This window comes from Staurois parvus, unplaced genomic scaffold, assembly GCF_062004578.1.
Source record: "Staurois parvus isolate SC_StPar_1 unplaced genomic scaffold, SC_StPar_1.0 ptg000440l, whole genome shotgun sequence".
NCBI lineage: Eukaryota > Metazoa > Chordata > Amphibia > Anura > Ranidae > Staurois > Staurois parvus.
In genome coordinates this window covers 3,119,816-3,146,306 of record NW_028318236.1, presented here as the reverse complement: position 1 = coordinate 3,146,306, position 26,491 = coordinate 3,119,816, and the positions used below count along the sequence as shown (strand labels likewise).

The window sequence follows — 26,491 nt, the reverse complement described above, 5'->3', positions numbered from 1 at the left end:
TGCTGATCTAAGTTTTATTTTCTTTGTATTGCCTTCTGCTTTTTTTTTTTTTGGGAAATTGACACTCTTAGTGATGCTCTTCCTCCACAGCTGAAGTGGATCAGAGGTGTCTTCAAGCCAGTTGAAGTTGGTTGTTTCTGAGCGGTTTATAATTAAAAGAGTCCAGTATAGACTATAAAATAGGCTAAAAATGAAGATTCCCTTGTGACTAAAACCATTTTAAGGGCTTCACAGACTAACACTGTGTCCTCCTGTAAAACAGGTCCTCAGGGGGATGTCAGGATGCTGCCACTTTTATCAAATTTTTTACCCTTTGACAGAGCTGCGACTTGTTTCAGTAATTCCCGGTTTTTGCCCTAAAGATAAAAAAAAAAAAGAAAGAAAAAAAAAAAAAAAAGTTAGGACACCACATACATCCACACACTTCCAATGTGATATGGAAACTTTCAACTAGAGTATAAGCTCCACTAACGTCTAAGGGTGGTCATACAACAAAGGTTTTCTAGAACCTCATTATGGCTTGGACATTGTGTGATTACACCAGAACCTGTTCTTAATACATTTAGCATATATTTTGCTTGCTAACTTGAAAAATGCATTTATTTTCAGTTGTTCAGCAAAGCCTGTGAGCAGAAAAGAGGAGAGAGCCCCTACAGACAGGCACAGGTAAGTATAAGGGGCGGTGCACATACGGAAGCATTTTTTTACCTTAACGGCTTCCAGTCCACCCTATAGCAGATATACTGCTACAGGGCGGCACAGCCGGATGCGCAAAATCACGTATATACACACACGTGACTTTGCATATCCGGGTAGTGGGCGTGCGAGCCCTACCCATGCCGCCATTCTCGGCCGCAACTGTCAATCACTGGATCCCGGCCGGTGATTACTCGCCAGCACCCTGTGATTGCCAAGTATCTCCAACGGGGAGGATAACTGTATGTAAAGAAAACGGTTCTCCCTGTCAGATCGTTCACACTGCATGGCTGTCCTGTACACAGTCATTCAAAGCAAAGCAGTGTGCTTACAGTGAAGCACACAGACTCGGCCCCATAGTAAAACACACTCAGCACACAGTTAACCCTTTGATCGCCCCAGATGTTAACCCCTTCTTGCCCAGTGCCACTAGTACAGTGTCAGTGCTTTTTATTAGCGCTGATCACTGTATTGATGTCACTGGGGATGTCAGTGACACCAAGTTAGTTCCCCCCAGTGTCAGAATGCCCGCCACAGAACCGCTATAAGGTCGTTGATCGCCGCCATTACTAGTAAAAATTACAAAAAAAAAAACCCCCCGCTACAACTTTCATTTAAACCAATTAATTTACACGAATTGGGATTTTGTTTTAGCAAAGACATGTAGCAATATACATTTTGACCTAAATTTATGACAAAATTTGATTTAAAATTATTTTTACTGGACATGTTTAATAGCAAAAAGTAAAAAATATTGTTCTCGAAATTGTCTTTTTTATAGCGCAAAAAATAAAAAACGCACAGGCGATCAAATATCACCGAAAGAAAGCTCAATTTGTGGCAAAAAGGGATGTAAATTTCATTTGGGTGCAGCGTTGCATGACCATGCAATTGTCAGTTAAAGTAATGCAGTGCCGTAAAGCAAAAAATGGCCTGGTCAGGAAGTGGTTAATGCTTGGAAAGCATTATAGGATAAGTTCCCATTAAAAACATAAAAATAACAAATGCACATCATTTTGCAAGTATGGGCAGGCAGTTTCACATTGACAGGAAGAATCAAATAACTACAACAGAGCACAACAGCGCCATGGTAGTTCATCGAGTTGATTCAGTCACCAAACTCTGTGAATGAATGACGCGGCTGTGTAGGCGGAGCCCCGCACAGGTACTCTTCAGATTGACAGCTGGCATGGGGATCTTCTCCCCGTACTGCTGTCATACACAGGACTCAGAGTACCATGCCACTGCAGGAGCATGTTGCATGCTTCAGTGTAAAAATGGTTGGAACATGTAACATGTTCTCAAAGGTGAACTTATCCTATATATAAAAAAAAAAAAAAAGAAAAAAAGTTTAGGCTTAATAACCACTTTACAACCAGGCTATAGTTGACGGCTACAGCGCAGTTGTCCAGTTCTGGGAGGGGTGTCATATGGCGTCCTTCCAGAACGTTTCCCCTGTGGGCCCCAGCAGCACGCACCGGGTGCTGTCTGTGATCATAGCACCCTTTTACCACGTGATCAGCTGTGTCCAGTACAGTTGTCGGTTATTGGCAGCACTTTCCTGACACTGACTGTCACAGCGTGCGGAAAGTACTGCCGATAACCGGAAAGTGTCACAGAGCACATCTGCACTGATAATCAGGGCACGTATTATCAGTGCAGCCCCAAAAGTGCCCAGCAGTGGCACCCATCAGATGTTTAAAATTTTGCATTTTTTTTTGTTTATAGCGCAAAAAATAAAAAACACAGTGGCGATTAAATACCACCAAAATCTCTATTTGTGTGAAAAAAATGAATCATTTAATATAGGTAGTGTTGCATGACCGCGCAAATGTCCAAGTGCAACAATGCGAAAAGCTGAAAATTGGCCTGGGCAGGAAGGGGGTAAAAGTGCCCGGTAGGCAAGTGGTTAATACAACAGGCAGAAAACATAAGAAATGCTTACCTGCAACTGCTCAACCGATTCCTTGTGAGCCTTCTCCATGCCATTCATCTTTGTCCTCAAGTTATTCTCTTGGTACTGGAAGTCTGCTTTCAGTTCAGTCAACTTAAAGAGAGAGAAAGAGAAAAAAAAAAAAAAAAAAAAGAGAAGTATTTAAAACACCATGCTGTAAATATCTACTGGGGTCTAGAATTTCAAATGAAAACCATGGGAAAAAAATAAAATCACTTATTTTTTCACTTTAATTACACTAAACTGATGGGACAGGTTAGTAAAACAAATACGTGACTAAAAAAAATGCAGAAGGGGAGGATTGGGAAGGGATAGAATTGCCCTAATACAAGCCCAATTCCTATCAACGAATTAAAATGGTTTCTACTGAAAACTTCCTGTGAGGGATTGGTTACATCACTTCCTTCAGGTGGCAGGAACCCTTCATCACCTCTTAACACTGCTGAAGAACAGACAAGGCAAATGGAATATGGAGAATATGAACAACACAAATGGTAATACAGTAAATCTATACACTGGATATAAAAAGTCTACACACCCCTGTTAAAATGTCAGGTTTGTGTGATGTAAAAAAAAAGACAAAGATAAATCATTTCAGAACTTTTTCCACCTGTAATATGACCTATAAACTGTACAACTCAATTGAAAAACACACTGTTTTTTATGTTTACTTCCCCCTCCTAAAAGATTTCAAATAATGTGGTTGCATAAGTATGCACACCCTCTTATAACTGGGGATGTAGCTGTGTTCAGAATTAAGCAATCACAATAAATAGGAGTCATTACACACCTGCCATCATTTAAAGTGCCTCTGATTATCCCCAAATAAAGTTCAGCTGTTCTAGTAGGTCTTTTCTGACATTTTCTTAGTCACATCCTACAGCAAAAGCCATGGTCTGCAGAGAGCTTCCAAAGCATCAGAGGGATCTCATTGTTAAAAAGGTATCAGTCAGGAGAAGGGTGCAAAAGAATTTCCAAGGCATTAGATATACCATGGAAAACAGTGAAGACAGTCATCATCAAGTGGAGAAAATATGGCGTAACAGTGACATTACCAAGAACTGGATGTCCCTCCAAAATTGATGAAAAGATGAGAAGAAACTGGTCTGGGAGGCTACCAAGAGGCCTACAGCAACATTAAAAGAAGCTGCAGGAATATCTGGCAAGTACTGGCTGTGTGGTACATGTGACAACAATCTCCCGTATTCCGAGTAGCAATACGGAAGCCTTTTCTTACGAAGAAAAACATCCAAGCCTGGCTAAATTTTGCAAAAACACATCGGAAGTCTCCCAAAAGCACATTGGAAAATGTGTTCTGGTCTGATGAAACCAAGGCTGAACATTTTGGCCATAATTCCAAAAGATATGTTTGGCGCAAAAACACTGCACATCACCCACCATACCCACAGTGAAGCATGGTGGTGGCAGCATCATGCTTTGGGGCTGTTTATCTTCAGCTGGAACTGGGGCCTTAGTCAAGGTACAAAGAATTATGAACATTTCCAAATACCAGTCAATATTGGCACAAAACCTTCAGGCTTCTGCTAGAAAGCTGAACATGAAGAGGAACTTCATCTTTCAGTATGACAATCACCCAAAGCATACATCCAAATCAACAAAGGAATGGCTTCACCAGAAGAAGATTAAAGTTTTGGAATGGCCCAACCAGAGCCCCGACCTGAATCCGATCGAAAATCTGTGGGGTGATCTGAAGAGGGCTGTGCACAGGAGACGCCCTCGCAATCTGACAGATTTGGAGTGTTTTTGCACGGAAGAGTGGGCAAATATTGTAAATGCTGATAGACTCATACCCAAAAAGATTGAGTGATCACATCAAAAGGTGCTTCAACAAAGTATTAGTTTAAGGGTGTGCACACTTATGCAACCATATTATTTTAGTTTTTTATTTTTACTTCCCTCCACCTAAATGATTTCAGTTTGTTGTTCAACTGAGTTGTACAGTTTATAGGTTACATTAAAGGTGGAAAAAAGTTCTGAAATGATTTATCTGATGATCATCAAATCACGACTCGATTACTGCAACTCCCTCCTCACTGGCCTGCCTCGCCACAGGCTATCCCCACTTCAGTCTATCCTGAACTCTGCGGCCAGACTCATCCACCTTACCAACCGCTCCGTTTCCTCCACTCCCCCCTGCCAATCCCTCCACTGGCTTCCGATTGCCCAACAGATCAAATTCAAAATGCTTACACTGACGTACAAAGCTGTCCATAATACTGCCCCAAACTACACCACCGACCTAATATCCAAATACCACCCAAAACACACTCTTCGCTCCTCACAACACCTCCTTCTCTCTAGTTCCCTGGTCTCTTCCTCCCATGCCCGCCTCCAGGACTTCTCCAGGGCTTTCCCCCATCCTCTGGAACTCCCTACCCCAATCCATCAGACTATCACCTACTCTCCTCTCCTTTAGGCGCACCCTGAAAATCCACCTCTTCAGGGAAGCCTACCCCACTCTGCTAATTGCTGACCTCCTCCACTCTTCCTACCACTCCATCCCCCACAGCTATTTCCTCCTGTACCACTATCCCCTCCCTCCTAGATTGTAAGCTCCAAGGAGCAGGGCCCTCAAACCCCTCATGTATCGCACTGTATTATTGTACTGTCGCATGTATTGTCTCACACTGTAATGTACAGCGCTGAGAGAACTGTTGGCGCTTTATAAATACTGTATAATAATAATCAAATTTTTTTACATTACAGAAACCTGACATTTTAACAGGGGTTTGTACACTTTTTGTATCCACTGTATCTTGCATTGATAGGGGCTAAGAAAAATGAAATGGCCGTGAGCAAGTTGGCAATATTGGCTCTGTAAAATTATGGCTATATCTGTACTTTACACCAGCGTTTTTGCATTGATAGCTAAAAGGAGGGGGGGGGGGGGGGGGGAGCAATGGCTTGCATAACTCTGCCTACTTACCCATAAGCAGAGATGGAGCTCATTTTTTCTGGTTTGGTGCCGAGACTGTTTTATAAAGGCAATGCTGCATTTCATATTACTTTAGTGGCTAAAGTCTAAATCCAGCTTTCTATCACTTTAAAATAGTTTTTTTGGACCAACTTGGCTACAACAAACTATTATGTTCGCTAACAAATGTGCTCCCCATCTGTGAGCACTGTATAAAACTATGTATCACTAGCTACCTACACAGTATACAATGCTGTGTTCCAGGTGCCGGGGGGGAAGGCGATACACTTCTACACTTCCCTTCCCGCTCCTCTGATTGGCGGAGTTGGCGATCGTGACATCATCTGTCCGCCTTTACACCTCAGCCAATCAGAGGAAGCCTTGTACTCATTCAGAAAATACAAAGTTTCCTGTGAATGGGTGAGTAGCTGTCAGCCTGAATCGATTTTCTTCCAGAAGTGGGACTTGAAGTCCCTCTACCACTGCCGAAACACAGCACTGTATCCAGAACATAGCTGAGGCTACAGTTTATACAACGCTCACAGCGGGTTTATGAAGGAAATAGTTTGGACCAAGTTGGATCTAACAAACTATTTTAACCACTTGCTTCCAGAGGATTTACCCCCTTCCTGACTAGGCCATTTTTTTCGATACGGTGCTGGGTTACTTTAACTGCCAATTGCGCGGTTATGCAACACTGTAAATTAAATGTATGTCCTTTTTTCCCCCCAAAAATAGAGCTTTCTTTAAAAATAAACTTTTGAGTTTATTTTTTGCACTATAAACAAAAAAAAGACCAACAATTTTGAAAAAGAACAAAACGATATTTGACTTTTTGCTAATAAACATGTCAAATAAAACATTCTTTTTTAAAAATCAAATTTCAGCATAAATGTTGGCCAAAATGTATTCTGCGACATCTTCGCTAAAAGAAAAAAAAATCCCAATATGTGTAAATTAATTGGTTTACGTGAAAGTTATAGCGTGTACAAATGGCGTTATACTGGAATTTTTATTTTATACTAGTAATGGCGGCAATCAATCAGTGACTTATAGCGGGACTGCGGCAGGCATTCTGACACTGGGTGGGAACTGACTAACTGCCACTGACATCCCCAGTGACACTAATACAGTGATCAGTGCTAATAAAAAGCACTGACACTGTACTAACGACACTAGGCAAGGAGTTAACTATTGGGCTCAAAGGGTTAACCGTTTTACTGATACAACACAACATGTCCTTGCTGGCAGTTTACACACAGGTCTCTTCCCCTGTCAGCTATGCACGGTGATCGCCAAGTGCTGGCAGGGAATCTCCAGCAGGGACCCAGTGATTGGCATGCCTAGCCACCAATGACGGTGCGCATGAGCACTCCATACCCGGGAAAGCAAATCACGTACACACACACGTACACACACGATTTTGCACAGCCCTGTGCAGTGACATTCTCCTGATTTCTGTTTTGAGAAGTGTCTTGATTCAAAATGAATACCCAGCATAATAGAGCACATAAAAAAAAAACAAAAAAACAATATTACAGCTTACCAGTCTTAGATGTGGTGGGTACATTAAATGTTCCTTTTTCAGGTCCCCCACCCCTTTATTTTAACCTGTTAACCTGGTGATCCAGTGAATATAAAACATTTCCCGTCCCTTCATTTCTATACTTTTTCCCTCCACACTGTATCCAGAGATCGGAAGCACAATTATCACACAGGCTGGGCTTCAAACATGTCTGCTTTTGCTCATCTCCATTATATGGTGGATTGATGGGACCAGTAGTCCACACAAGATTTCTTTGTGCTTTCTTTTGAGCACAAATGGAAAGGAGCCAGCATTTCTGGCAAGATCACCGGGTATGTTCTATACCTGCTGAACATGTGCTTTGCCTGAAAAGTGAAAAAATAATGCAGCCCCACATCTAAGGACTAGCAAGTTGAAATATATTACATTTCGGTCTTTGGGTTTAGATAATCTTTATGTATAACAGTAAAACCAGAAGACATATTATGAGTCAGAGTGATTTCCCTTGCTCTTTGGGGCTTCCCAATGTACATGAAAGCAAAGCACAGAAAGGGACCAACACTGACCATTTACACGAGTACTTGTGCAAATACTCCAATACCTAAAATCGATGCCTTTGCGGTGCAATTTGAGCCTATACAAAATTAATGGGATCAAAATTGCACTGCAGAGAATCGCATATTATTTGAACAGGAACACGATGCAATTCACGTCCGAATCACATGCAGTTTACCCTGCGGGTGCAGTACGATTGGAGCCATATGAAATAAATGGCTCTAATCGAACTGCAAATAGCTTCACACCTGCAGGGAGACCGCATGTGATTTGGACAGGAATTGCACTGCATTCCTGATCAAAACGCACACGATTCTTTGCTGTGCGATTTAAGGCCAGTAATTGGTATAGGCAAATACTTAAGCACGAGTATTGGGACTCGTACTCGCTGATAAAAAAAACCTGCATCAGTGCAACCCCTATATACACTGTACTCGTTGATACAAAACCTGTATCGGCGCCACCATTATATACACTGTATATACACACACAGGCATCCAAGCACATTGAGTTTCCTGCTTTCAATATAAGAAAATAAAATCAAAGTAGCTAATGGAAGCATGAGATTGCTGCATGGAGGTAAATGTCTACAAAAAGGAAGAAAATTATGAAAACTGACTCGGCACTCACACATACCTTTTTATCCTTCTCCAGAATGGTTTGGTCTCTTTGTTGCAAGAGACGTTTCAGAGACATGACTTCCTCTTTCAGTTGGCTGATTAGGACAAAGTTGTCTGTACCACCACTGTCAGTCGACTGAGTGATTGAACTACTAAAATAAAACATGCTGGAATTTGAATATTTATTGTAATACCGAAGAATTGTGTGTTTCTCACAGCACAGACTATTATACTTTTCATTTCAGTACAACACAACTAGTAACAATGCCACCAACTACTCCTAACATCATCACTGTTACAACTAAAGCAAACTTATCTAATATACATTATATATATATATATATATATATATATATATATATATATATATATATATATATATATATATATATATATATATATATATTTAAACACCTGCTGTCCGAAGTCTGACAATCCACAATTATTTTTCCTTGTGCTTAGGGAGCGCATATAGGTCCCAGGCCAATGCTACACAGCTGACTTTTGTAAGGTACATCGCGCTGCTTATTAACTGCTTCCCCGCCACCCTATAGCAGATATACTGCTACAAGGCAGCAGGGATGCGCAAAATCATGTGTATATATAAATATATATATGTGATTTTGCATTTTTGGGTAGGGGGTAATTACCCGCCGGTTCCCAGTGATTACAAAGTATCTCCAACGGGGAGAAAGACTATTTTGTTTGCAAGCAGTCTTCCTCCCTGTCGGTTCGGGCACACTGCTCTGGATGGCTGAGCACAGCGCAGCCATCCAGAGCAGTGTGCTTACAATGAAGCCCACACCTCTCGCCCCCTTGTAAAACACTCCCTACACATAATTAACCCTTTGATCGCTCATATTAACCCTTTCCTGCCCAGTGCCATTAGTACAGTGTCAGTGCTTTTTTGTAGCATTGATTACTGTATTGGTGTCACTGCAGATGTCAGCGACACCAAGTCAGTCCCCACCACCCCCCCCCCCGTGTCAGAACTTCCACAGCAGTCCCGCTGATTGCCGCCATTACAGTAGAAAAAAAAAATCCCAGTATCTATACCTCCATTTGTAAATGCTATAACTTTCACGTAAACCAATTAATTTACGTGCATTGGTATTTTTTTTTTTATACCAGAATACATTTTGGCCTAAATTTATGACGAAATTTGATTTTTTAAATTTTTTTTACTGGACATGTTTAATAGCAAAAAGTCCAAATATTGTTTTTTTCTCAAAAAATAGTTTTTTTTTTTTAATAGCGCAAAAAAAAAAAAATTAAAACCGCACAGGCGATCAAATACCACTGAAAGAAAGCTCAATTCATGGGGGGGGGGGAAAAAAGGACGTAAATTTCATTTGGTTGCAGCATTGCATGAACGCACAGTTGACAGTTAAAGCAATGCAGTGCCGCAACACAAAAAAATGGTCTGGTCAGGAAGGGGGGTAAATCCTCAGGAGGGTAAGTGGTTAAAGCAGTGATATGGCTGCAGTACAGCCATCCTGCTTTTTAAAAAAAATAGTCTTATGTATAGCGTGGGTCCTGAGATCCAGGTGCTCTACACACAATAAAAAAGGATTGCGAAATATACTTACAAGCACAAGAGAAGGTACCTCCATTCTGACAATATTAACCAATACTCTATAAATGGCTGAAAGATTTACTTTGTTTTTCATATTCACATCAATTCCTAAAGCTCAACACCAGGCAAAACTTTTTGGGAGGTTTTTATTTCGGTCTGTGGCTCTACTGATGAGATTGACCCAGACCCCGTGATAAAGGTACAAGAGGAAAGGGAGGGTGACTAGAGGAGGATGGAGGCAGCAATAAAGATGGCAATTTCTATGTTGATCACTTTACCCTGCATAAAAGGTTTTTAATTGCACCTATTTTCTAAGAGGATCTCCATTACTTCCTGTCCCTCTGATCACCTGTCACTAAGACAGGAGGTAAGAGGAATCTCCCCCTAGGACAACAGACAGCAATGATAGTTTGAGTGTTCCTAATATTTCCCCATTCTACCAAAATAGAAATTGGCTAAAAACCTTACACTTTAGGAAAAAACTAGAGTAATATTAAAGTCATTTGCTATCACACAAAAAACAAACCGTACAAGGACACATCACTAAAAGCACACAGGTCTTTATTTCATCTATAGGTCTTATTAGTACGACGATATTAAAGGTTTAATTAAAAGGGAATCAGTCTGCCATTTCTGAACTCTGGTGTGTTGGCTGCTTAAGTTGCTAACCAGGAACACCTAAAGATTCCAAACTAATTCACAGCATTCCTATTGCAAGTCTGACTTAAAAGTGGAACTGAAATCCAGAAGTATCAATTTTCTTCACTACAGGTGGCTGAACAGAGGGGTAGGAGATCAAATAAAGTATGTGCTTAGGGGAAAAGGAAACTAAGAATCTAATGCTTTGCTCTGTGTGGGCACAGCAAATGTTAACTTTAAAATCAATTCTTAAAGTGGAATTTAGTCAGAAAATGATGTCCTGCTAGATCACTTCATGCTGGCCCCTTCTGCAGGTATAAAGTTATGTAAAACATTACACATAAGTGCCTATACGGTTTAATAGTAATATATTGTCTGCACATGCTCAGTTGCTCCTTATTTTTAGGCACTGTGCTGAATTTGTAGAGGCCGATCTGCCGACAGTCTAAACACTAAAGCGGAACCAAACTGATCGATTTAACAGTTAAAAATAATAATAAAAAACAGCATTCCCAGCATGCCAGGAATGCCACATTTGCTTGTGTTCAAAACCAAGCTGTCAAACCATCCAATGGCTGGTGTCACAACTGATCACATGTGCAGTACCATGGCAGTTGCAGATCAAACAGATGGCAGCTTCTTGGATATAAAAGATCGGAGGGTTTAGTTCTGCTTTAACTGCTGCTCAGGGCTCTGGGAAGAAACCAGAACAGCAGCACACAATAATTTTGGTAGCATAAATGATTAATGTGGAATGTATGCCCCTTGCTAAAGAACATTTTTTTATCAATTGTTATGTGTAAAGTTCCGCTTTAAAATTAAGTATTAACATTACAAACCATACTTCTGTATATAGATTGTAGCTATAGGGCTTGTTTACATGAATGGCACTCGTTACTACTTTTCCTAAAAAAGGAATCCACGTTGGATTGCTTTTTAGAGGGTGGTAGAGCAGCAGCTGCTAAATGTTTGGGAGGCGATACTTCTACCTTCTGAATACCTTTTTTTTTTTTTTTTTTTAGCTGAAGGGGGTTTTTATTCATGGAAATATCATGGCACAACCACAAGCCTTGACTCACGGCAAAGCCATATACACTGGATTGATTGGAGGTGAGCAAAACTGCAGCTCAACCACACATTTTTATTGCCCTCCCCCTCCCTTCCTAACAGAGGCCTAAAAGTAGTTGTGGGCATTTATTTATTTAAATATGCAGGCTCTGCTTTCTGCCTTGTAGCCATTCTGCCTTGTCATTTGAATTTTTTTACATATTTTGGAGCGGAGTAATTTCTAGAGATATAAATGATCCCGTATAACAAATTAAGATGGTTGGCTCTCAATTTCTGGCACATATGCTGCAAAGAGCTGACAATTGGAAGCAGAGGGCAGCATTGGACCTCCAGTAAAGTTATATTTGTAGAAGTGCTATATAACAGCTTGATAATTATGTATACTAAATCCACCTTTCCCCCTCCCCCAATGCCCCTCTGAACAAAAGGTGACTAAGCATACCTGTCTCCGTTAGATGGCTTTGATTCCAATTTGGGCTTTTTCTTTGGAGTTTCATTCTGAATTGCTGTAGTGGATTTATGACTGGAAAAAAAAATAGGTTTATGTATAGGCAAAATCTGAACCCCAGAATTACTGAGATGTAATTTTTTTTTCTTGAACCCGTTAGGTTCCCTATTCAGACCTGTGTACCTGTTTAAGTGTTTCACAACATTTATCCTGGAAACCACCATCACTGGATCTCAAAAGTATATTTATAAAGCAGGGAATGTGACCATTCACCACACTTTTACTGCAGATGAATCTTTCTAGTACATTAGTTTAAATTACAGTAACTGATTCATCTCCAGGGAATGACGGGAGAATGACAATTTCACTGCTTTGAATATTCTATAATGTAGGGAAAAATATAAAATTTCAAGTTTTCACCAGAACAGGAACATTTTGTGGTGGGGGGGTCTGTTCTTAAATAATGTATTAAATCCATAATACATTGTCCGTGTCACTTTCTGTGAGCTGAACCGGATTCATCAAAACATCTTTCTTTTGTAAACTTCTCATCCAACCAACACTTACTTAATGGAGGTCAACAAAAGGCAGACATATTTAAAGTCCAGGCTGAGTAACAACCCTGGCTCCATCTATAGATACAGGGAAAGAGTAAACGCTGCACCAAGGTGGACAGGAAGTGTGTTATGTACAGGATTACAGGTGAAAATTGGAGGGAAAAAATAAGGAAGAAAAAAAATGCAGCCACACAATCTAAGCACAGGCAAACTAACTTTTTTGTTTTTGGGTTTACATATGCTTTGAAAAGGCTGACCAGACATAAATCCAGCAGATTTAAAGATGCAGAATGATGACATTTTAATAGCAGTATGGCAGAATAAAAAAAAGAGAGGCTGTGAACTGGCGGCCACTGTAGTTCATTAAGAGAAACAAGTGACAGAGAGCAGTAAAGCAAGCAAGCTGAGCTCAGAAGATATAGAACAAGATTACGATGTTCATTCTGAGTTGGTCTACAGCGCACTCCAGCAAAAATGCATTGTAAAAACGTGAAGAAAAAATTAAAAAAAAAGACTTTAGTTCTGGCAGGGCACCTAGTCTCTTTAAAGTGATTGTTTTTTTAAATGCCAGATCATACTTTCCTGCTCTGTGCAGTGGTTTCTCTGATCCTCCTTTTCTCGGGTCCCCTGCCTGTGCTCTCTACTACTGTTCTCTATGTTACAGCACAGTAAACTGCTTCCTATGGTGGCCAGCATGTGGGCTCAGCTCCTGTGCCGGGCTGTTTGTGTCAATTGACACACACACGACTCAGACCCTCCTCGTCACTGGATTTGAGCGACAACAGCAACCAATGGCTCCAGCTGCTGCTTCCATGTACAGTGAGAAGAGAGAGCAGTGCCGCTGCATCGAGCACTGCACTGTTCGAATGTTCATCCATAGCCACATGCACATGCTCAGTTTGGTGTGTATTGCTGGAGAGGTTTTCTTTCTTGGGAGAGTGCATGTGATCAGCACAGGGCCATTCAGCACTGTCCTAAGGTCAGGGGTTCTGCATCCTCCTAGAGCAGAAAGAAAATTCCTCCTACTAGCTTTAACCAGTGGTCTGCTGAAGTCACAAGACTGCTCTAATTGCTGATGAGAAAAGGTATTTAGCAGTTTATATTTACTAAAATAATTGCACTTCCATGTTCTGTGTACTGTGGGAGACCAGATACAGTAAATGCAGGGTCCTGGGTTTAGTAACACTTTAAGGTAAAAGTGTTTTTTCTTTTACCTTCATGCATTCTAGTCCCTAGCCATGACTGTGTCTTATGGATGCACAGATCAGCGGCTTGAGAAAGAGAATGCAGCGGCGCCCCCAGGGCGAGCAGCTTTCCCTGGGGTCACTGCTCGAGAGGGAGGAGCCAGGAACGCTGAAGAGAACCCGAAAAGAAGAGGATCAGGACTGCTCTGTGCAGAACCACTGCACAGAGCAGGTAAATATAGACATGTTTATTTTAAATTAAGCTTTAGTGTCATTTTAAACCTTTAGAAAGACTTTATCTATTTACATAAAAATCACACGTGAATTCAAAAACATTAGAAACTAAATACCCACAGTAAAAAACATGCCAAGTATTATTGCCATTACTTGTACACAGATAATGTCTGTACCTTTATTTGTACACTTGTAGAGGATATAAAAAAGAAAAAAAAGGCATATTGTTCAATAAACTTACCTTTGTTTCCAAATTCCCTGCTCTGATTCCGGGCTTAGACTGCTAACTCTAAAAATGAAAGAAAAACATAATTATGTTGCTGGGAAAAAAATATTTACCTGGATAGATTTCAGAGTAAAACAACTAAAAACATGTGCTGGCAATTACTACACTGCTAAGCAAGTTATTTTCAAGTCAAACTACAATCCCAGCTCCCACCAAATGAAAATATTTGGTGCACCTTGAAAAGGAAACAAGATAAAGAAGGTCCAGGTCTGCTGAGAAATTAGAATTCTACATCAAGCAGGAATGGGAAAACATTCTTCTCCCAAAACTCCAGCAACTGGTCTCCCTAGTTCGCAGACATTAAGGCCCCATTCACACTTGAGCTCAAAATGCCGGTTTTGTAGGCGTTTGACATATTTTCCCCTGCCCCTCTGTTAGCCTGTATGCACACATAGGTGTTTACAGGAGTTGAAGCAGGGGCGCTTAGAGGCAGGAAACCCCCCCCCCCCACACACGCACACTTTTGATGCAGCTTTTCTCCTGCCAGGAAAAAAAGAAAACCAAAAAAAGTTTATAAATACCTCAGTAAAGCATAAAGCCTTACAGAGTGGTGTTAAAAGAAGAGGGGATGCTATACCATGGTAGACATGGCCCTGTACCAACATTCTTTTGAGACAAGTTGCTGCCATCAATTTCAAAACGACCTTACTGTTTCTTAATGCTAGGTTCACACCTATGCAGCTTGCGTTTGAGCCGTTTCTGCATTGTGTTTTGCGTTTCTTCCCCCTTCATGCTTTTCTGCAGCATTTCCATTGAAGTCTTTAGAATCAAAAACACAACTTTTTGCGTTCAAAAAAGTCCCTGACACGTTCCAAAAAACGCACCGGGTGAAAAAGTGCAGATGTGAACATGTCTCATAGGAAATCATGTTAAATGGACTGTACTACGTTCCTGCAAAACACTGCAGAAAACGCTGAGGTGTGAACCTAGGGTAAAATGGTACATGCATGGTGTCTCTGAATTCTGACTAGCAAAGCCCCCTCCCTCCTTTCACATCATGGCCCTCTCTGTATCCCATTTGTCACAGCCATCACTATTTGCCATACTCCTTATTGGGATTTATATCTTTACATTATAAGTAGTATGGATTAATACTCCACAGCATTGGTGGGACACTAGCAGCAAGATGAGAAGCAGCAAAAGATAATACAGTCCACCAGCACACTAAGATATTAGTTTTAGGTGGCCATATCTATCAAATATCGATCCCCAGTTCTCAGCATGCTTCTACAGGCGACAGATAATAGATCTTTTGACTTCTCAGTTTGCATATGCTGTTTTGCAGAACATTATATGATGTGAAATGTCCTGTAATTCCTTAGCATTCCCATAGTAAACTCATATGAGACAATAACCAAACAGTCTGGAAGTTACAATAAAAGGCACCCTCCAGTGCCACATTACCTTCAGACTGTTCAAACTAACCCTCTCAAATGGTTTGTAAATACCTACATTTACAAAACTGGTATATGTCCAATTCCTCCCCCATGACAGTAATTGCCTCTCTCTATAGGTCACTCCAGCACTAAGCACTGAGAGGTAGGAGGGTGAGCACATTTGATTATTAAAAGTCTTCAGCTACAAATACTGTAGCTGCTGACTTAAAAAAAAAAAAAAAAAAAAAAAAAACCGCACACGCACTTACCTGTTCCAGGATCCAGTGATTTCTTCACCCGACAGGCTCTTCGCCCTTGTGGCTTCACAGCCGGACTCCCACTGCACAAGCATGAGCCGTGCTGCGCCCTGTGAACGGTCCCACAGTTTCCTGGGACCTCTGACATGTCCCAAGAGGCTGAGGGGGGGGAAGGAGGTGGGCAACTCCTGGTTCGATGCCTAGGCGGTTGGCTTGGAATTGGGAGTGGGTTTCTGGCAAATTCAGATACCCACCCCGTGCCAAAAAAAAAAAAAAAACACATTCCACATATGGGATTGTGGGGGGTGGGATGGGTATCAGAACTTCCCCTCTTGGGTGAAGTTCGGCTTAACCGACAGAACTACATTAAAGCTTTTTAAAAGCTGGAAATTTTTGCTTTGGTTTGCCTGTGGCTATAGAATACAACCAGTTTCTAAAGCCATTAATCAACCTACAAGCCTGATAACCAGGGCTCAGACAACTTGCTCCTTGGCTAAATCACACTGCATTAGGCAGACAGACGCTCTAGGCTGAGCAAACTGTCCAGGCACCTGCTCTGTATTGACATCAGTTCAAGTATACAGCAGATCCTAATGCCAGGAAGAATAAGCATGCATGCCAAAATGTAATTAAACTATCTGGCATGTTCATGCACAACCTGCAATCCGTCAGATGATTGCCTACTCTGTTATGCCTCATCCAAGAGTAGGCGGCCAGCTAACAGACTTCAGACAGTCAGACTTCAGGTCCATGTATGTCCAATAATGGTAAAGGCATCCTTAGGAGCCACACTGACACTTGTATGTTTCAACTTTTAACTGAACAGAAGTACTACAAGTAACTTGCCAAAAGCACATGCAAACCAGAATACAAACAGGAAAGCTTCTTACTTGTGGTGGCTGCCACTGTGCCGGTGATGATGGTGGTGGTGATGATGATGGTGATGTTTAGATTGGTCTTTCTCAGTAAGGGAAGAGGTGGAGGAGTTGGAATGGGTGGAGCCCAAACTTTTACGCTGCTCCTTAGTCTTCTGAAGAACTCTCTTGTAGGACAGCGTGCAAAGCCAACAGAGGAGCTTCCCATCAACCTATAGAATGAAATATACAGCTTCAAGTGACTGGTCCAGCTGATAACAGCAGAAAGATCACAAAAGAACCATATGTCACTCCGCCAATAAGGCTGCAGGCAGGGGCAGACTGACAACTCATGGGGCCCCCGGGCAATAGGGGATCATGGGGCCCCTGTGTCCTTGCCCAAACTCAAAAAAGCCTATGAAAAAGGTACCAGGGGCATCTCATGGGGCCCCCTACTCACCCCGGGCCCTCGGGCAGTTTCCAAATGGTCAGTCCGCCCCTGGCTGCAGCTGATACACCAAACTTCAGAGAAGGCAGTCACTTTAAAACTCAAAATGCTGCACAAATTTATACTGGATGGAATCTTATTTCCTTTGCCAAAGACCACATTCCTCAATAAAGTCATATGCTTATGGATATTGAAGGACAACCAAATGAATCTTCTTAGATCACAAATCCATCAGGACGGTTCACAACTCCAACTCCTAGTTTACACACTATTAGTATCAAAATTCTATACATTTGACACACAAAGTTTATTGAATGTGTAAAAGGCAATTGTTTTTTATGGGCCCCATTCACATTACTATACTGCAGCACAGGCACAAATGGGAAAAAAAATCAAGTCACTTAATGCAGTTTTCCTTACAATAAAATGCTGTACCAGGCCACACAGAGAATAGAAGGGAAAACTAAGTGTTAAATGCAGTTCTGTAAATTAAAAATTCAAGGCTCAACTATATTCCTGTTGGAGATTTCCCTTACCTTCCTGTACTCATGACCACATTGTCATCAGGACAGGCACCTTGATAAGTTTCCGCAAAAGGGCCACAGAAAGAAGAAATCACTTTATGTGGGCTTTGACTCCAAATTCTTGGCCACACACACACGGGAAACCCACTAAGGGGCTATTCACACCGGCTGCTGTTAGAACACTGCATCTGTGTGCAGTGGAACAACTGAAGTGCCAATGCGCTGACCACAGAGAATCGCACAGTTTACCTTTGATTTGTTTTTTTTTAACAAAGTTTCTTGAAAAGTCACACAGTGAGATTTCCTTAAGTTCTCGGAGCTGCACAGTACAAGGTGGAGGACAGCAATGCTCTGTGCTGGAAAAAAATGTGGCCTGCCATACTTTTTTTTCAGCGCACACCACTGCATCATGGTGGTGTGAACAGCCACATAGAAGACAAGGCATTTTAACTTGTCTTGCAGCGAGACCGCTCTTGAATAGCACCCTAATGCAGTCCCACCACAACTGGTGTGAATAGGCCCTTAAGCTGCCAGTTTTGATCTTACGCACCTGCTTATGTAATTTGGCTGCCATGTTGGCGTCAATACTTTCAAATCACTGAATCAGAAGTAGTATGCAGATTGGTATTTCGGCCTTATTTCCTCATGCACACGGGACATTTTTACAGCTGCTGTTTTTGGCTTTTGACAGTATTTTCTATAGCTGGTAAACCCCCAGCATGTTATCCTATGTGTCCATGCACACATACACTAATCAACATTTATTGGCAGGGGCGGTTTTTGGCTGGAAAAACAACTCAGAACTAGTGGGTTTCTAGAGACGTTTTTTAGCTGTAAAAATGCAGTACATCGCGGCAAACCAGCGTTTTTTGGACTTCTTTTGACCAGAAAAAAAAAAAACCCTGTAAAAAAAGGCTAAGCGCAGATGCAAAAAAAAAGCTGCTAAATGCGAAAACAAAAACGCTAAAAAAAACCCATGTTTTTTAACATGACTTTACACAGCTAACGTTACTAGCATTATTAAAGCGCCCCGTGTGCATGGAGCCTTACTTGCTGCAATCCAGTAAAAGCAACAAATCCAGAATATGAAATAATGGCAGCTACCATTTTTAGAACATGGTCAGAAATAGCCCCGACACTCTCTTTTTATTGAAAACAAAAAAAGGCAATTAAAGGTGGAAATTTTACTAAAGCCAGTTAAAACACCAATATTATAGGGATACAGTCACAACACACGGTTCATGATTCTGAAATACCTTTCTTCTCCCTTCCTCCTTCCGATCAAAAGCACATTGCTGCTTGCATTGCTCACAGGTCTGCGGAGGTCCATATTTCTTCTCTGAGTTGGTACAACGCTGGCACTTTGTGCCAATAAATGCTGCTATGATGTTACAGTACTGACAAGGTTTGGGCTGCAAGAAAAATATTGTACACTAGAATTAAAAAAGAAATGGTGTGCAACTTAGATCTTCATTTTACATTTAAAATGTTGCACACAAAGCAAAGCAAGATGACTCAAGTCCACATATTTGGTTATTTGCTTAACACAAGTGTAGGTACCTAATCTAAACGAGAGCTCACCACTCATTTTTAGTCCACTCAATGGTCACTCTCCAACACCTTGTTTGTTAAAGTCAAACTCCAAGCAGATATAAAAAGAACAAAAACATGGGAAGAAAAATAAATGCAGCTCTATCCATTAAAGAAGAATTCCAGGTATGGTATCTTTCAAACAGTTACATTGGTCCTGCTTGGACAAATGTAACCATGTACATACCATACCTGGCCAGTGCCTCTGGAAGCTGAAAATCACTGAAGCAGACACTGCTACTCCACTGATCTCCACTTTCTTCCGGGTCCCGTGCTGAACAGCCAGCCTAATGCATTGTGAACACAGGAGGTTGACGGCTTAGCATGGGTGCCTTTCAGAGAATGATCATTATCTGAATGCAAAACACGTTTTGATTGGCTGAAGTGGAGAGGCAGACAATGACATCACCAGAACACTAGACTTTCAGACTGTATGAAAACTTTCATGTTCAATGGTTTTATCTGCAGTGATATTTGCAGCTATGTAAGAAGATATACAAGAGGTGTACATTTGCTTAACCACAGAAAATACTGCCTCAGACTAGTCCACTCCCCCAAACAAAGCTGGATACCAATCCAGATTGTTGCTGAAGATATGTGCAATAAAACAATGGATGATGGTACACCAACATTAAATTTGTTGCCCACATAAAAAATGGACATAGGAGGGGACAGCTATATGAAGAAGCCCAGAGACTGATCAAAATGACATATCCCAGACCTGCCCAAAACAAGTATGCAACAAAATGATCCACTTCTGTAAGAAAAGGTTACACTATTAAGTGCTCAGAGAATAAAATATCCTTGCGCCCATCTTGATGCTGTTGCCCACATGACAAAAGACAGGAAAGAAAAAGATAAGAAGTACTGCACAATAGTAGAACCTCAGCCAGGAAAAGAAATCTACTGGTGAGGGAAACTATTGTTACCTAGTTCTAATTGCCTTTGACCCTTTTATTCAATTATTTTGCAAAAAAAGCATACAAAAGGTTAAAAGACAGCAGTGTGGCCCGCACCAAAAATGTTAAGGTTTTCTGATAACAATATGGAAGAAACAAGAACTCCATAAACCCCGATTTGTTACATCACACACACCTCAGCTATATTATGGTTTTTGAAAAGGCGCAGTGCATCAAGTTCTGTTTGGTTCACGGTCAGCTTACTTGCCAGATGTGGTGCTGCAGTGTTTAAATTCCAACTCTGGCCACAATACGCTACACAGAGTTAAATTAGTTGAACGCCCAATTTTCTCCGAAGCCCCCTGCCATAGGGTAGTATTTCCTCACCTCACCAATATTCTTGGTCATCTGCTAGTGAAAGCCCAGCTCCTATTGTACTTCCTGACTACTCTGGCTAAAAGCACAAGACCCCAGCGCTATAGCTGCATCTCCTCCTCTTTATGTTTCACAATAAAAAAGCCTCACGCTTTGTTTTGTGAATGCCCTGGATGCAGAGCAGGGGTCTCTGAGACCTATAACGCTTACAGCCAAGCAGGCACAGAAGAACATTGAGAGGTGTACTTTCACCAGCAAGTAAACAGAACAATTTGCAGGGTGAAGAAAATATACCCTATGGCAGGTGGATTTAGAAGAAATGGGGTGTTCAACTAATATAGCCCCAGTAAGCTTACTGTGTCCAGAGTTAGGCTTTAAAGCATTAGTAAACACAGCAGCCAGTAATTTAAATATGAGGGCAGTCATCACCATGCTGATCGCTATATTATTGCCCAAACAATTCAAGTGTTTTCTGCTTACTGTATTTTCATTGTATATCGGGAGAAGCCAGCACCATATTGGGTCTCCTTCCATATCTAGCCTGCTAATGCTTCCAACCCTGTGTCTATGGATGATTGCCTTAGTTAACACCTGCTGTGATGTGGCTAAACACGTGTGTTTCCGGAACTTGGCTGAGGATCAGCATTCTCGCGATTCTGCACAGCAATGCAGAGTGCGCTGATGAGGATGGAATGGCAGGAAGCCATCTTAACTGACGGCACACAAAGCATGCTGTGGAGGACTAATTGCGCATGCATCGTTGATGTCACTACATCTACTAACAGGCTGCAGTGAGGAAGGTGTATTGAACATGGGCCAGGAAGTTAAAGCACAACGATTATAATGAACAAAATTATGGACTGAGTTTTCTACTGCTTTAATTAAGTTAAGATCTGAATAAATCTTAGTCTCCAGGTTGTGTTGGATTTATGAGCAAAGAAACACTAAGCTGCGGATAAGTCTCCAACCTAAAAGTGAATATTGATAACAAAAATCCATACTTACCGTTCCAAACTGCTTAACATTTTGCGCACATTTCTTGCATATAGTGTTGGTTTTACTGGGAAAGCAAGAAAATACAAGAAATCCTGGGTAAGCATGTATAGGATAATAAATAGATTCACAAGAACACAATGGGAGTTGAAAACTGAAATAACACTTTGATTAGGTGTTACATGCGATTGACTAGAGCACATTTCAGCCACTCTAGTTTGGGTGTTGTTCAGCTTTCATATACAAAGCTGATAAAGAGAAAAAAAAGGTCACTGAATAATCTCCTTTAGTGCTCATGTGGAGAGGCGTTCCTTCAAAACACTACCTTTACTTTTTAAATGCAAATGCATGTGTTTGAATGGCAAATGCAAAGCTTGATCTGTTTTGTCTGGAGTTCAAATACATCTCAATAAGACCTGCTGCACCCAAGGAAATTCAAAGCAATACAAAGGAAGTCAAAAGAAAGTCTGAACTATCATATGTACTGCTCACTTAAAGTTGGGAGGTTGCTGATCTGCATTCAAAACCTCAAATTCAGGAAAACAATGCCTACTGACAAGGCCCTTAGCAACCTATTATTGAATAAGGGTTTTCATAAGCGGAGTTCATAATTTTAGTGCATTTTCAAGCATGTACAAATAAAGAAAAAAAGTTGACCTAAAGTTTTGTTTTGCAGACCATCTGTTTGTTTAGCCCCCCTTACCTAGTACTTTCATCTAATCTGCAAGTAAAGCCTTAAGGTCCATACACACTAAGAAAATCAGACAAAAAATATCGCTTTCGGAGCGATCGTCTGATAATCTGATTATTAGCACACAACTTTTGAGAGCCTATCACAACAGTTCATGTGACAACATCCAAAGGGACAAATTTTTCTTGTTATGGGGCACTGGAGCGTGCTCACTCCTGAATCCTGCTCTGTGTGTCCATAAGACACACCAATTGGCCCTGCCCTCCCTTCTCACTGGCTCTGACTGGCAGCAGCAGAAGCCAATGGCTCCTGATGCTGTATCTGAGTCAATGAGAAGCAAGAGAGCTCCCAATGGAAAAGGATAAATAAATCACAAAAACAAGACTTTGGGTGGGTTGTGCCATCACAACCTCTGAAACTACTTACCTTTCTTGTTGAAACTCTGATCGACAGTAGGTGCATTTTACAATTGGATGAGCAATTCGGCACTCCTAAAAATGAACATAAAAATTAATGTCACAACATAACACGTTAAATCACCAACAACTAATCCACAAGTTCACAATGCGATTTTATACTATTTAATGTAAGCACAACTAATAAAGCCTGGATTTAATTTATGTGACATACTACACTATATGGTTATCTTTCTTCTATGAGTGATTGCCTATGGATGGCTCTGGGAAGCAATATGTCACGCTTGGAAGTATGGGATATAACCCAGCATCTGGTATAGCGTTTGTGGGATAACCTAAGGATTGTGGCCAATCGAATTATTTATCTTAGAAAGCGGTTTGATCACATATTTAGGGTAAGAGTATTCACTCTAGCCACGGAGAAGCGTTTATATTGGAGTGTACACGGAGTGCCTCACTATTTCACGTTGTGTTTTTATATTGTGTTTTCACATATGTACATATGGTTTTGATCACTGATGTATTGAGGATTATACACTATCCAGTTTTTATTTTTTGAAGATACACGGCGATATTGGATCATATTTTGGGATTATTACACTGAAGAATATATTTGGAAGGATTCACTGACACTAAAGAGGATTCATGATTTATATTTTTGGTCTTTCAAGGGTGAAAGTGTGACTTTTAAGTTTCAAAGTATAGGGTATTAATTTTATTCACATTTTATTATTGTTTTTTGGACACTGATTTTGTATTCAGTATGCAATGCAGAAACGGGTCAAATGCAAACTACATAGGTGTGAACCAAGCCTAATAGCCGATACCAATAATTGCATGTAAAATCCGATAGGCTGGTTGTACCCAAGTTGACCAATCAACTTGAGTACATTCAGGCTGCCCACACATGGTTCGAATCTCAGCCAGTTTAGCAGATTCGCACTGTCTATGGCCAGCTTAAGTTGGTCAAGAAGCCAACATATTATGAATAAAAATGGACCTGCCTCCTAAAACACCTTCTACCAGAAAGATGAAATTTGGCTATGAAGGGTTAGTTCACCTTTACCAAAAAACTGCCTATGCAGATAAACTGTGCAGCTCTGACTGAAGTTAACCTCCCTAGCAGCCTGATTGTGTCAGTATTTCTGTGCTCAAAGCGGTACTTTTTTTTGCATGGAAATATGTTGCTTTTTTATTGTAGACCTGTAATTCTTAGGAATAACTCACTGAAATCTGTCCGAACAAGAGTCTAGTAAACATCCCGGGTATCTTAAAATTTGAAACACGAAATCATAAATTATAATATAATAAATAATAATATAATATTAAATGTAATTCAATAATATAATCAAACCAAAAACACTGAAATTTGAAATATAGCGCCAAGTTCGCACATCACTGAGCTTAGGCACAACATGGTTTTCAGTGTCTGATGAGGAATTTCCCCACGAATCATTATCACTCAATTCTGCAAGTGGTTCTAATTTACTATCGCTGTTCTCTAGCTGGTCTAAAGGGACGCTTTTTGGACGCTTCTCAGTTTCCAGGCAGAAAGAACAGTAAACATGCAGGCAGGGCACAGGACAAAGCACTCGGGACAAAATGTATGTGAAATGGTTTGATACAGTAATGTTTTACTATGTGATTTTAGTGAATGTCACTTTTAACATTTTTAAATTTCCCGCCGGTTCTGTCCCCTGTACGTCCCGCAGCTCACAGGGAACGGAACTGGGAAGCCAGATGCCAGCATTGGCCGGAGGAGATTTCCGGGGATGCTGCAGGAGGGACATCGCGGGAGCGCAGGACAAGGTAAGTGCAAGAGGGATCCCAGAGCAACCCTGCAGGGTATTCCCAAGTGTTGCTCGGGGATTACCGCTTTTGGTACTGAAAGTTAATCCCGAGCTACAGTCGGGAATACCTCCAGGGGGGTTAAATAAAGCTCATGCTATATAGGTCTAGGCCATTTACACACTTCATGCAGCCTCACCAACAAACTTCTAGGATGTTGCTAAGAGAGGCCTGTTCACCATCATTGGGGTAATCAAGCTACGGCGCCAGGAGGGAGAAAGCACATGTGAGGGAGTTTGATTTGGGGAAAGCCTATCCCACCTCCAAATAATTGAACTTTTATCACTTCCATCAGCTCATCCCCCCCAGTTATAACCTGTTGTACTACTTGCACCTCCCTATTAGGTTGTAAGCTCTTATGATCAGGGCCTTCTTGTATTTTATTGCACTGAGACCGTACTTACCCCCTTTATATTGTAAAGCACTGCGCAAACTGTCGGCGCTATAAATTCTGTATATTAATGGTGAACAGTAACAGCTAGACCTCTCTTAGCAACCTCCTTAGCAACGTCCTGGGAGTTTACAGGCCAGGCTTCATACAGCACGTAAATGGCCTACACCTATAGCAAGGGTATTCTTCAACTTCAGCCAGAGCTGTACAGATTGTTTTTATGTACAGTCACCCCTTACCTGCATGGACAGCTTTTAGTAAAGGTGAACTATGCCTTTAAGAACACAGGCTGACTGGTTGCTATAGGCAACAGCGCCGTGTATGCCCCCTTGGTGATGGGAGTAGTAGTGTCCTTGGTGACCCAGAGGCCTCGGCGCTGCGACTCCCACAGCAGGCCCCACAGGGGAGGTGGAGGATGGCGCAGCCGCACAAGGCCCCCGGTCCGGCAGACTCACCTTACACAGCTGCTGGCCCTGGGAAAGTTCCTCGAACGGGTACCGCTGGTGACACTTGGTGCAGGCGTACAGAGCCGAGGCCATCCTCCGAAGGCGCTGGCTTCACTCAAAAGGGAAGAGACGAGAAGCTGCCCGACCGCTCCGGGTCACACCACAGGATCAATCGGCGAGGAAGAGAATCCGGACGACCGCTCGCGGGGTCAACCACAAGATTTTCCGGGGGACGTGCGGCCTTCGCGCGTATCTAGCCCGGCGCTCTCTCGTCCACCACAGAACGTCTCTTATTTTTAGCGTCCTCCGCCCGCCTGAGACCTTTATTTCTCTTTTTTGTGTCTGGCGCCCGCCCGTCTCCTTTCTCCTTCGTGTTACACAATCCGCCCCGGAGAGAGGCTGAGGCGCGGCGGCGGTTTCCGGCTTTCGGGTTAGCTCTTTCCGTATCCTCCCGTCCTCGCTATACACACTGAGCCGGCGCCGCTTCACCACTCCACAATAAGACAATTTTTTGAGGAAAAGAAAAAAAACACGGAGCGCTAGAACCGGATGCTGGTCAGTCTTGCATCACCACAAAGGAAGGGCAGCGGCGGCCAATGGGATCTCCCAGTTTCGGAGCGGGAATCACCCGTTTGAATACGGCCGGCCAATGGCTGAACGGGAATGAAGACCTACGGCCAATCAGCGAACGCGACATAAAAAGGACTGCAGCTTTGATGGCAGTTGGCTGATTTTGAAGCCAATGGAAAGGCCGACGGGGGCGGGCCGTTCTAGGCCACGCCCGAGTGGGGTTATTATTGGTCAGCAGCAATGTGGAGGCGGAATGACTGGTGTGTGGTTGTTCCCGGACCACGTAGGAGCAGTATTGTCCCAGGCTGTCGTCTAAGACCCCAAAGGAGGCGAGCTGGGAGCCACAAATGTCTTCCCAAAGAAACGTTTTCTGATTGGTCGACGTGAACGTCAATAACGGGCTGATAGCTGTGTTTTGATGACATCACCTAAGCTCTGGGCTGGGCCTATGTGAGCTGAGGGGGGCGGGGCTCTGTGTGCTTACAGGAAGAGATGAGAAGTGCGGCGCTACAGCCTAGGATGGTGAGATGTGTGCT

The 26,491-nt window shown here is 41.9% G+C and overlaps 2 protein-coding genes across 5 annotated transcripts in view; one reads left to right on the top strand and one right to left on the bottom strand.

The window, feature by feature from the left end:
• FAM76B (family with sequence similarity 76 member B) lies at positions 1 to 25,969 on the bottom strand. 2 transcript variants are annotated; one of them, XM_089687930.1, is made up of 10 exons: positions 25,395 to 25,969; positions 22,711 to 22,775; positions 21,606 to 21,660; positions 18,993 to 19,148; positions 16,801 to 16,997; positions 14,233 to 14,280; positions 12,011 to 12,091; positions 8,302 to 8,452; positions 2,642 to 2,743; positions 1 to 356 (listed from the first exon to the last, which is right to left on the bottom strand). In XM_089687930.1, exons 1-10 carry the CDS (start codon positions 25,476 to 25,478, stop codon positions 267 to 269), a joined length of 1,029 nt encoding a protein of 342 aa, XP_089544056.1. In that variant the 5' UTR covers positions 25,479 to 25,969; the 3' UTR covers positions 1 to 266. The 2 variants fall into 2 exon arrangements, with proteins under 2 accessions (XP_089544056.1, XP_089544057.1); XM_089687931.1 differs by having other exon boundaries at positions 8,302 to 8,437; positions 25,395 to 25,968.
• The window catches only part of CEP57 (centrosomal protein 57), a 65,478-nt gene continuing 64,387 nt past the window's right edge, over positions 25,401 to 26,491 (top strand). Inside the window, exon 1 of one of the 3 annotated variants that reach the window (XM_089687929.1) lies at positions 25,401 to 26,477. In XM_089687929.1, the coding sequence (XP_089544055.1) occupies positions 26,448 to 26,477 (30 nt within the window). In that variant the 5' untranslated portion in view covers positions 25,401 to 26,447. The other 2 variants (XM_089687927.1, XM_089687928.1) reach the window with 2 other exon arrangements.

Coding starts and splice junctions, on each gene's coding strand:
- FAM76B (XM_089687930.1), bottom strand. CDS start 25,478: ATGGCCTCGGCTCTGTACGCCTGCACCAAGTGTCACCAGCGGTACCCG. Junction 8,453..12,010: donor AAGCCATCTAACGGAGACAG/GTATGCTTAGTC, acceptor TTCAAATTCCAG/CATGTTTTATTTTAGTAGTT. Junction 2,744..8,301: donor TTCTGGAGAAGGATAAAAAG/GTATGTGTGAGT, acceptor TCTCTCTTTAAG/TTGACTGAACTGAAAGCAGA.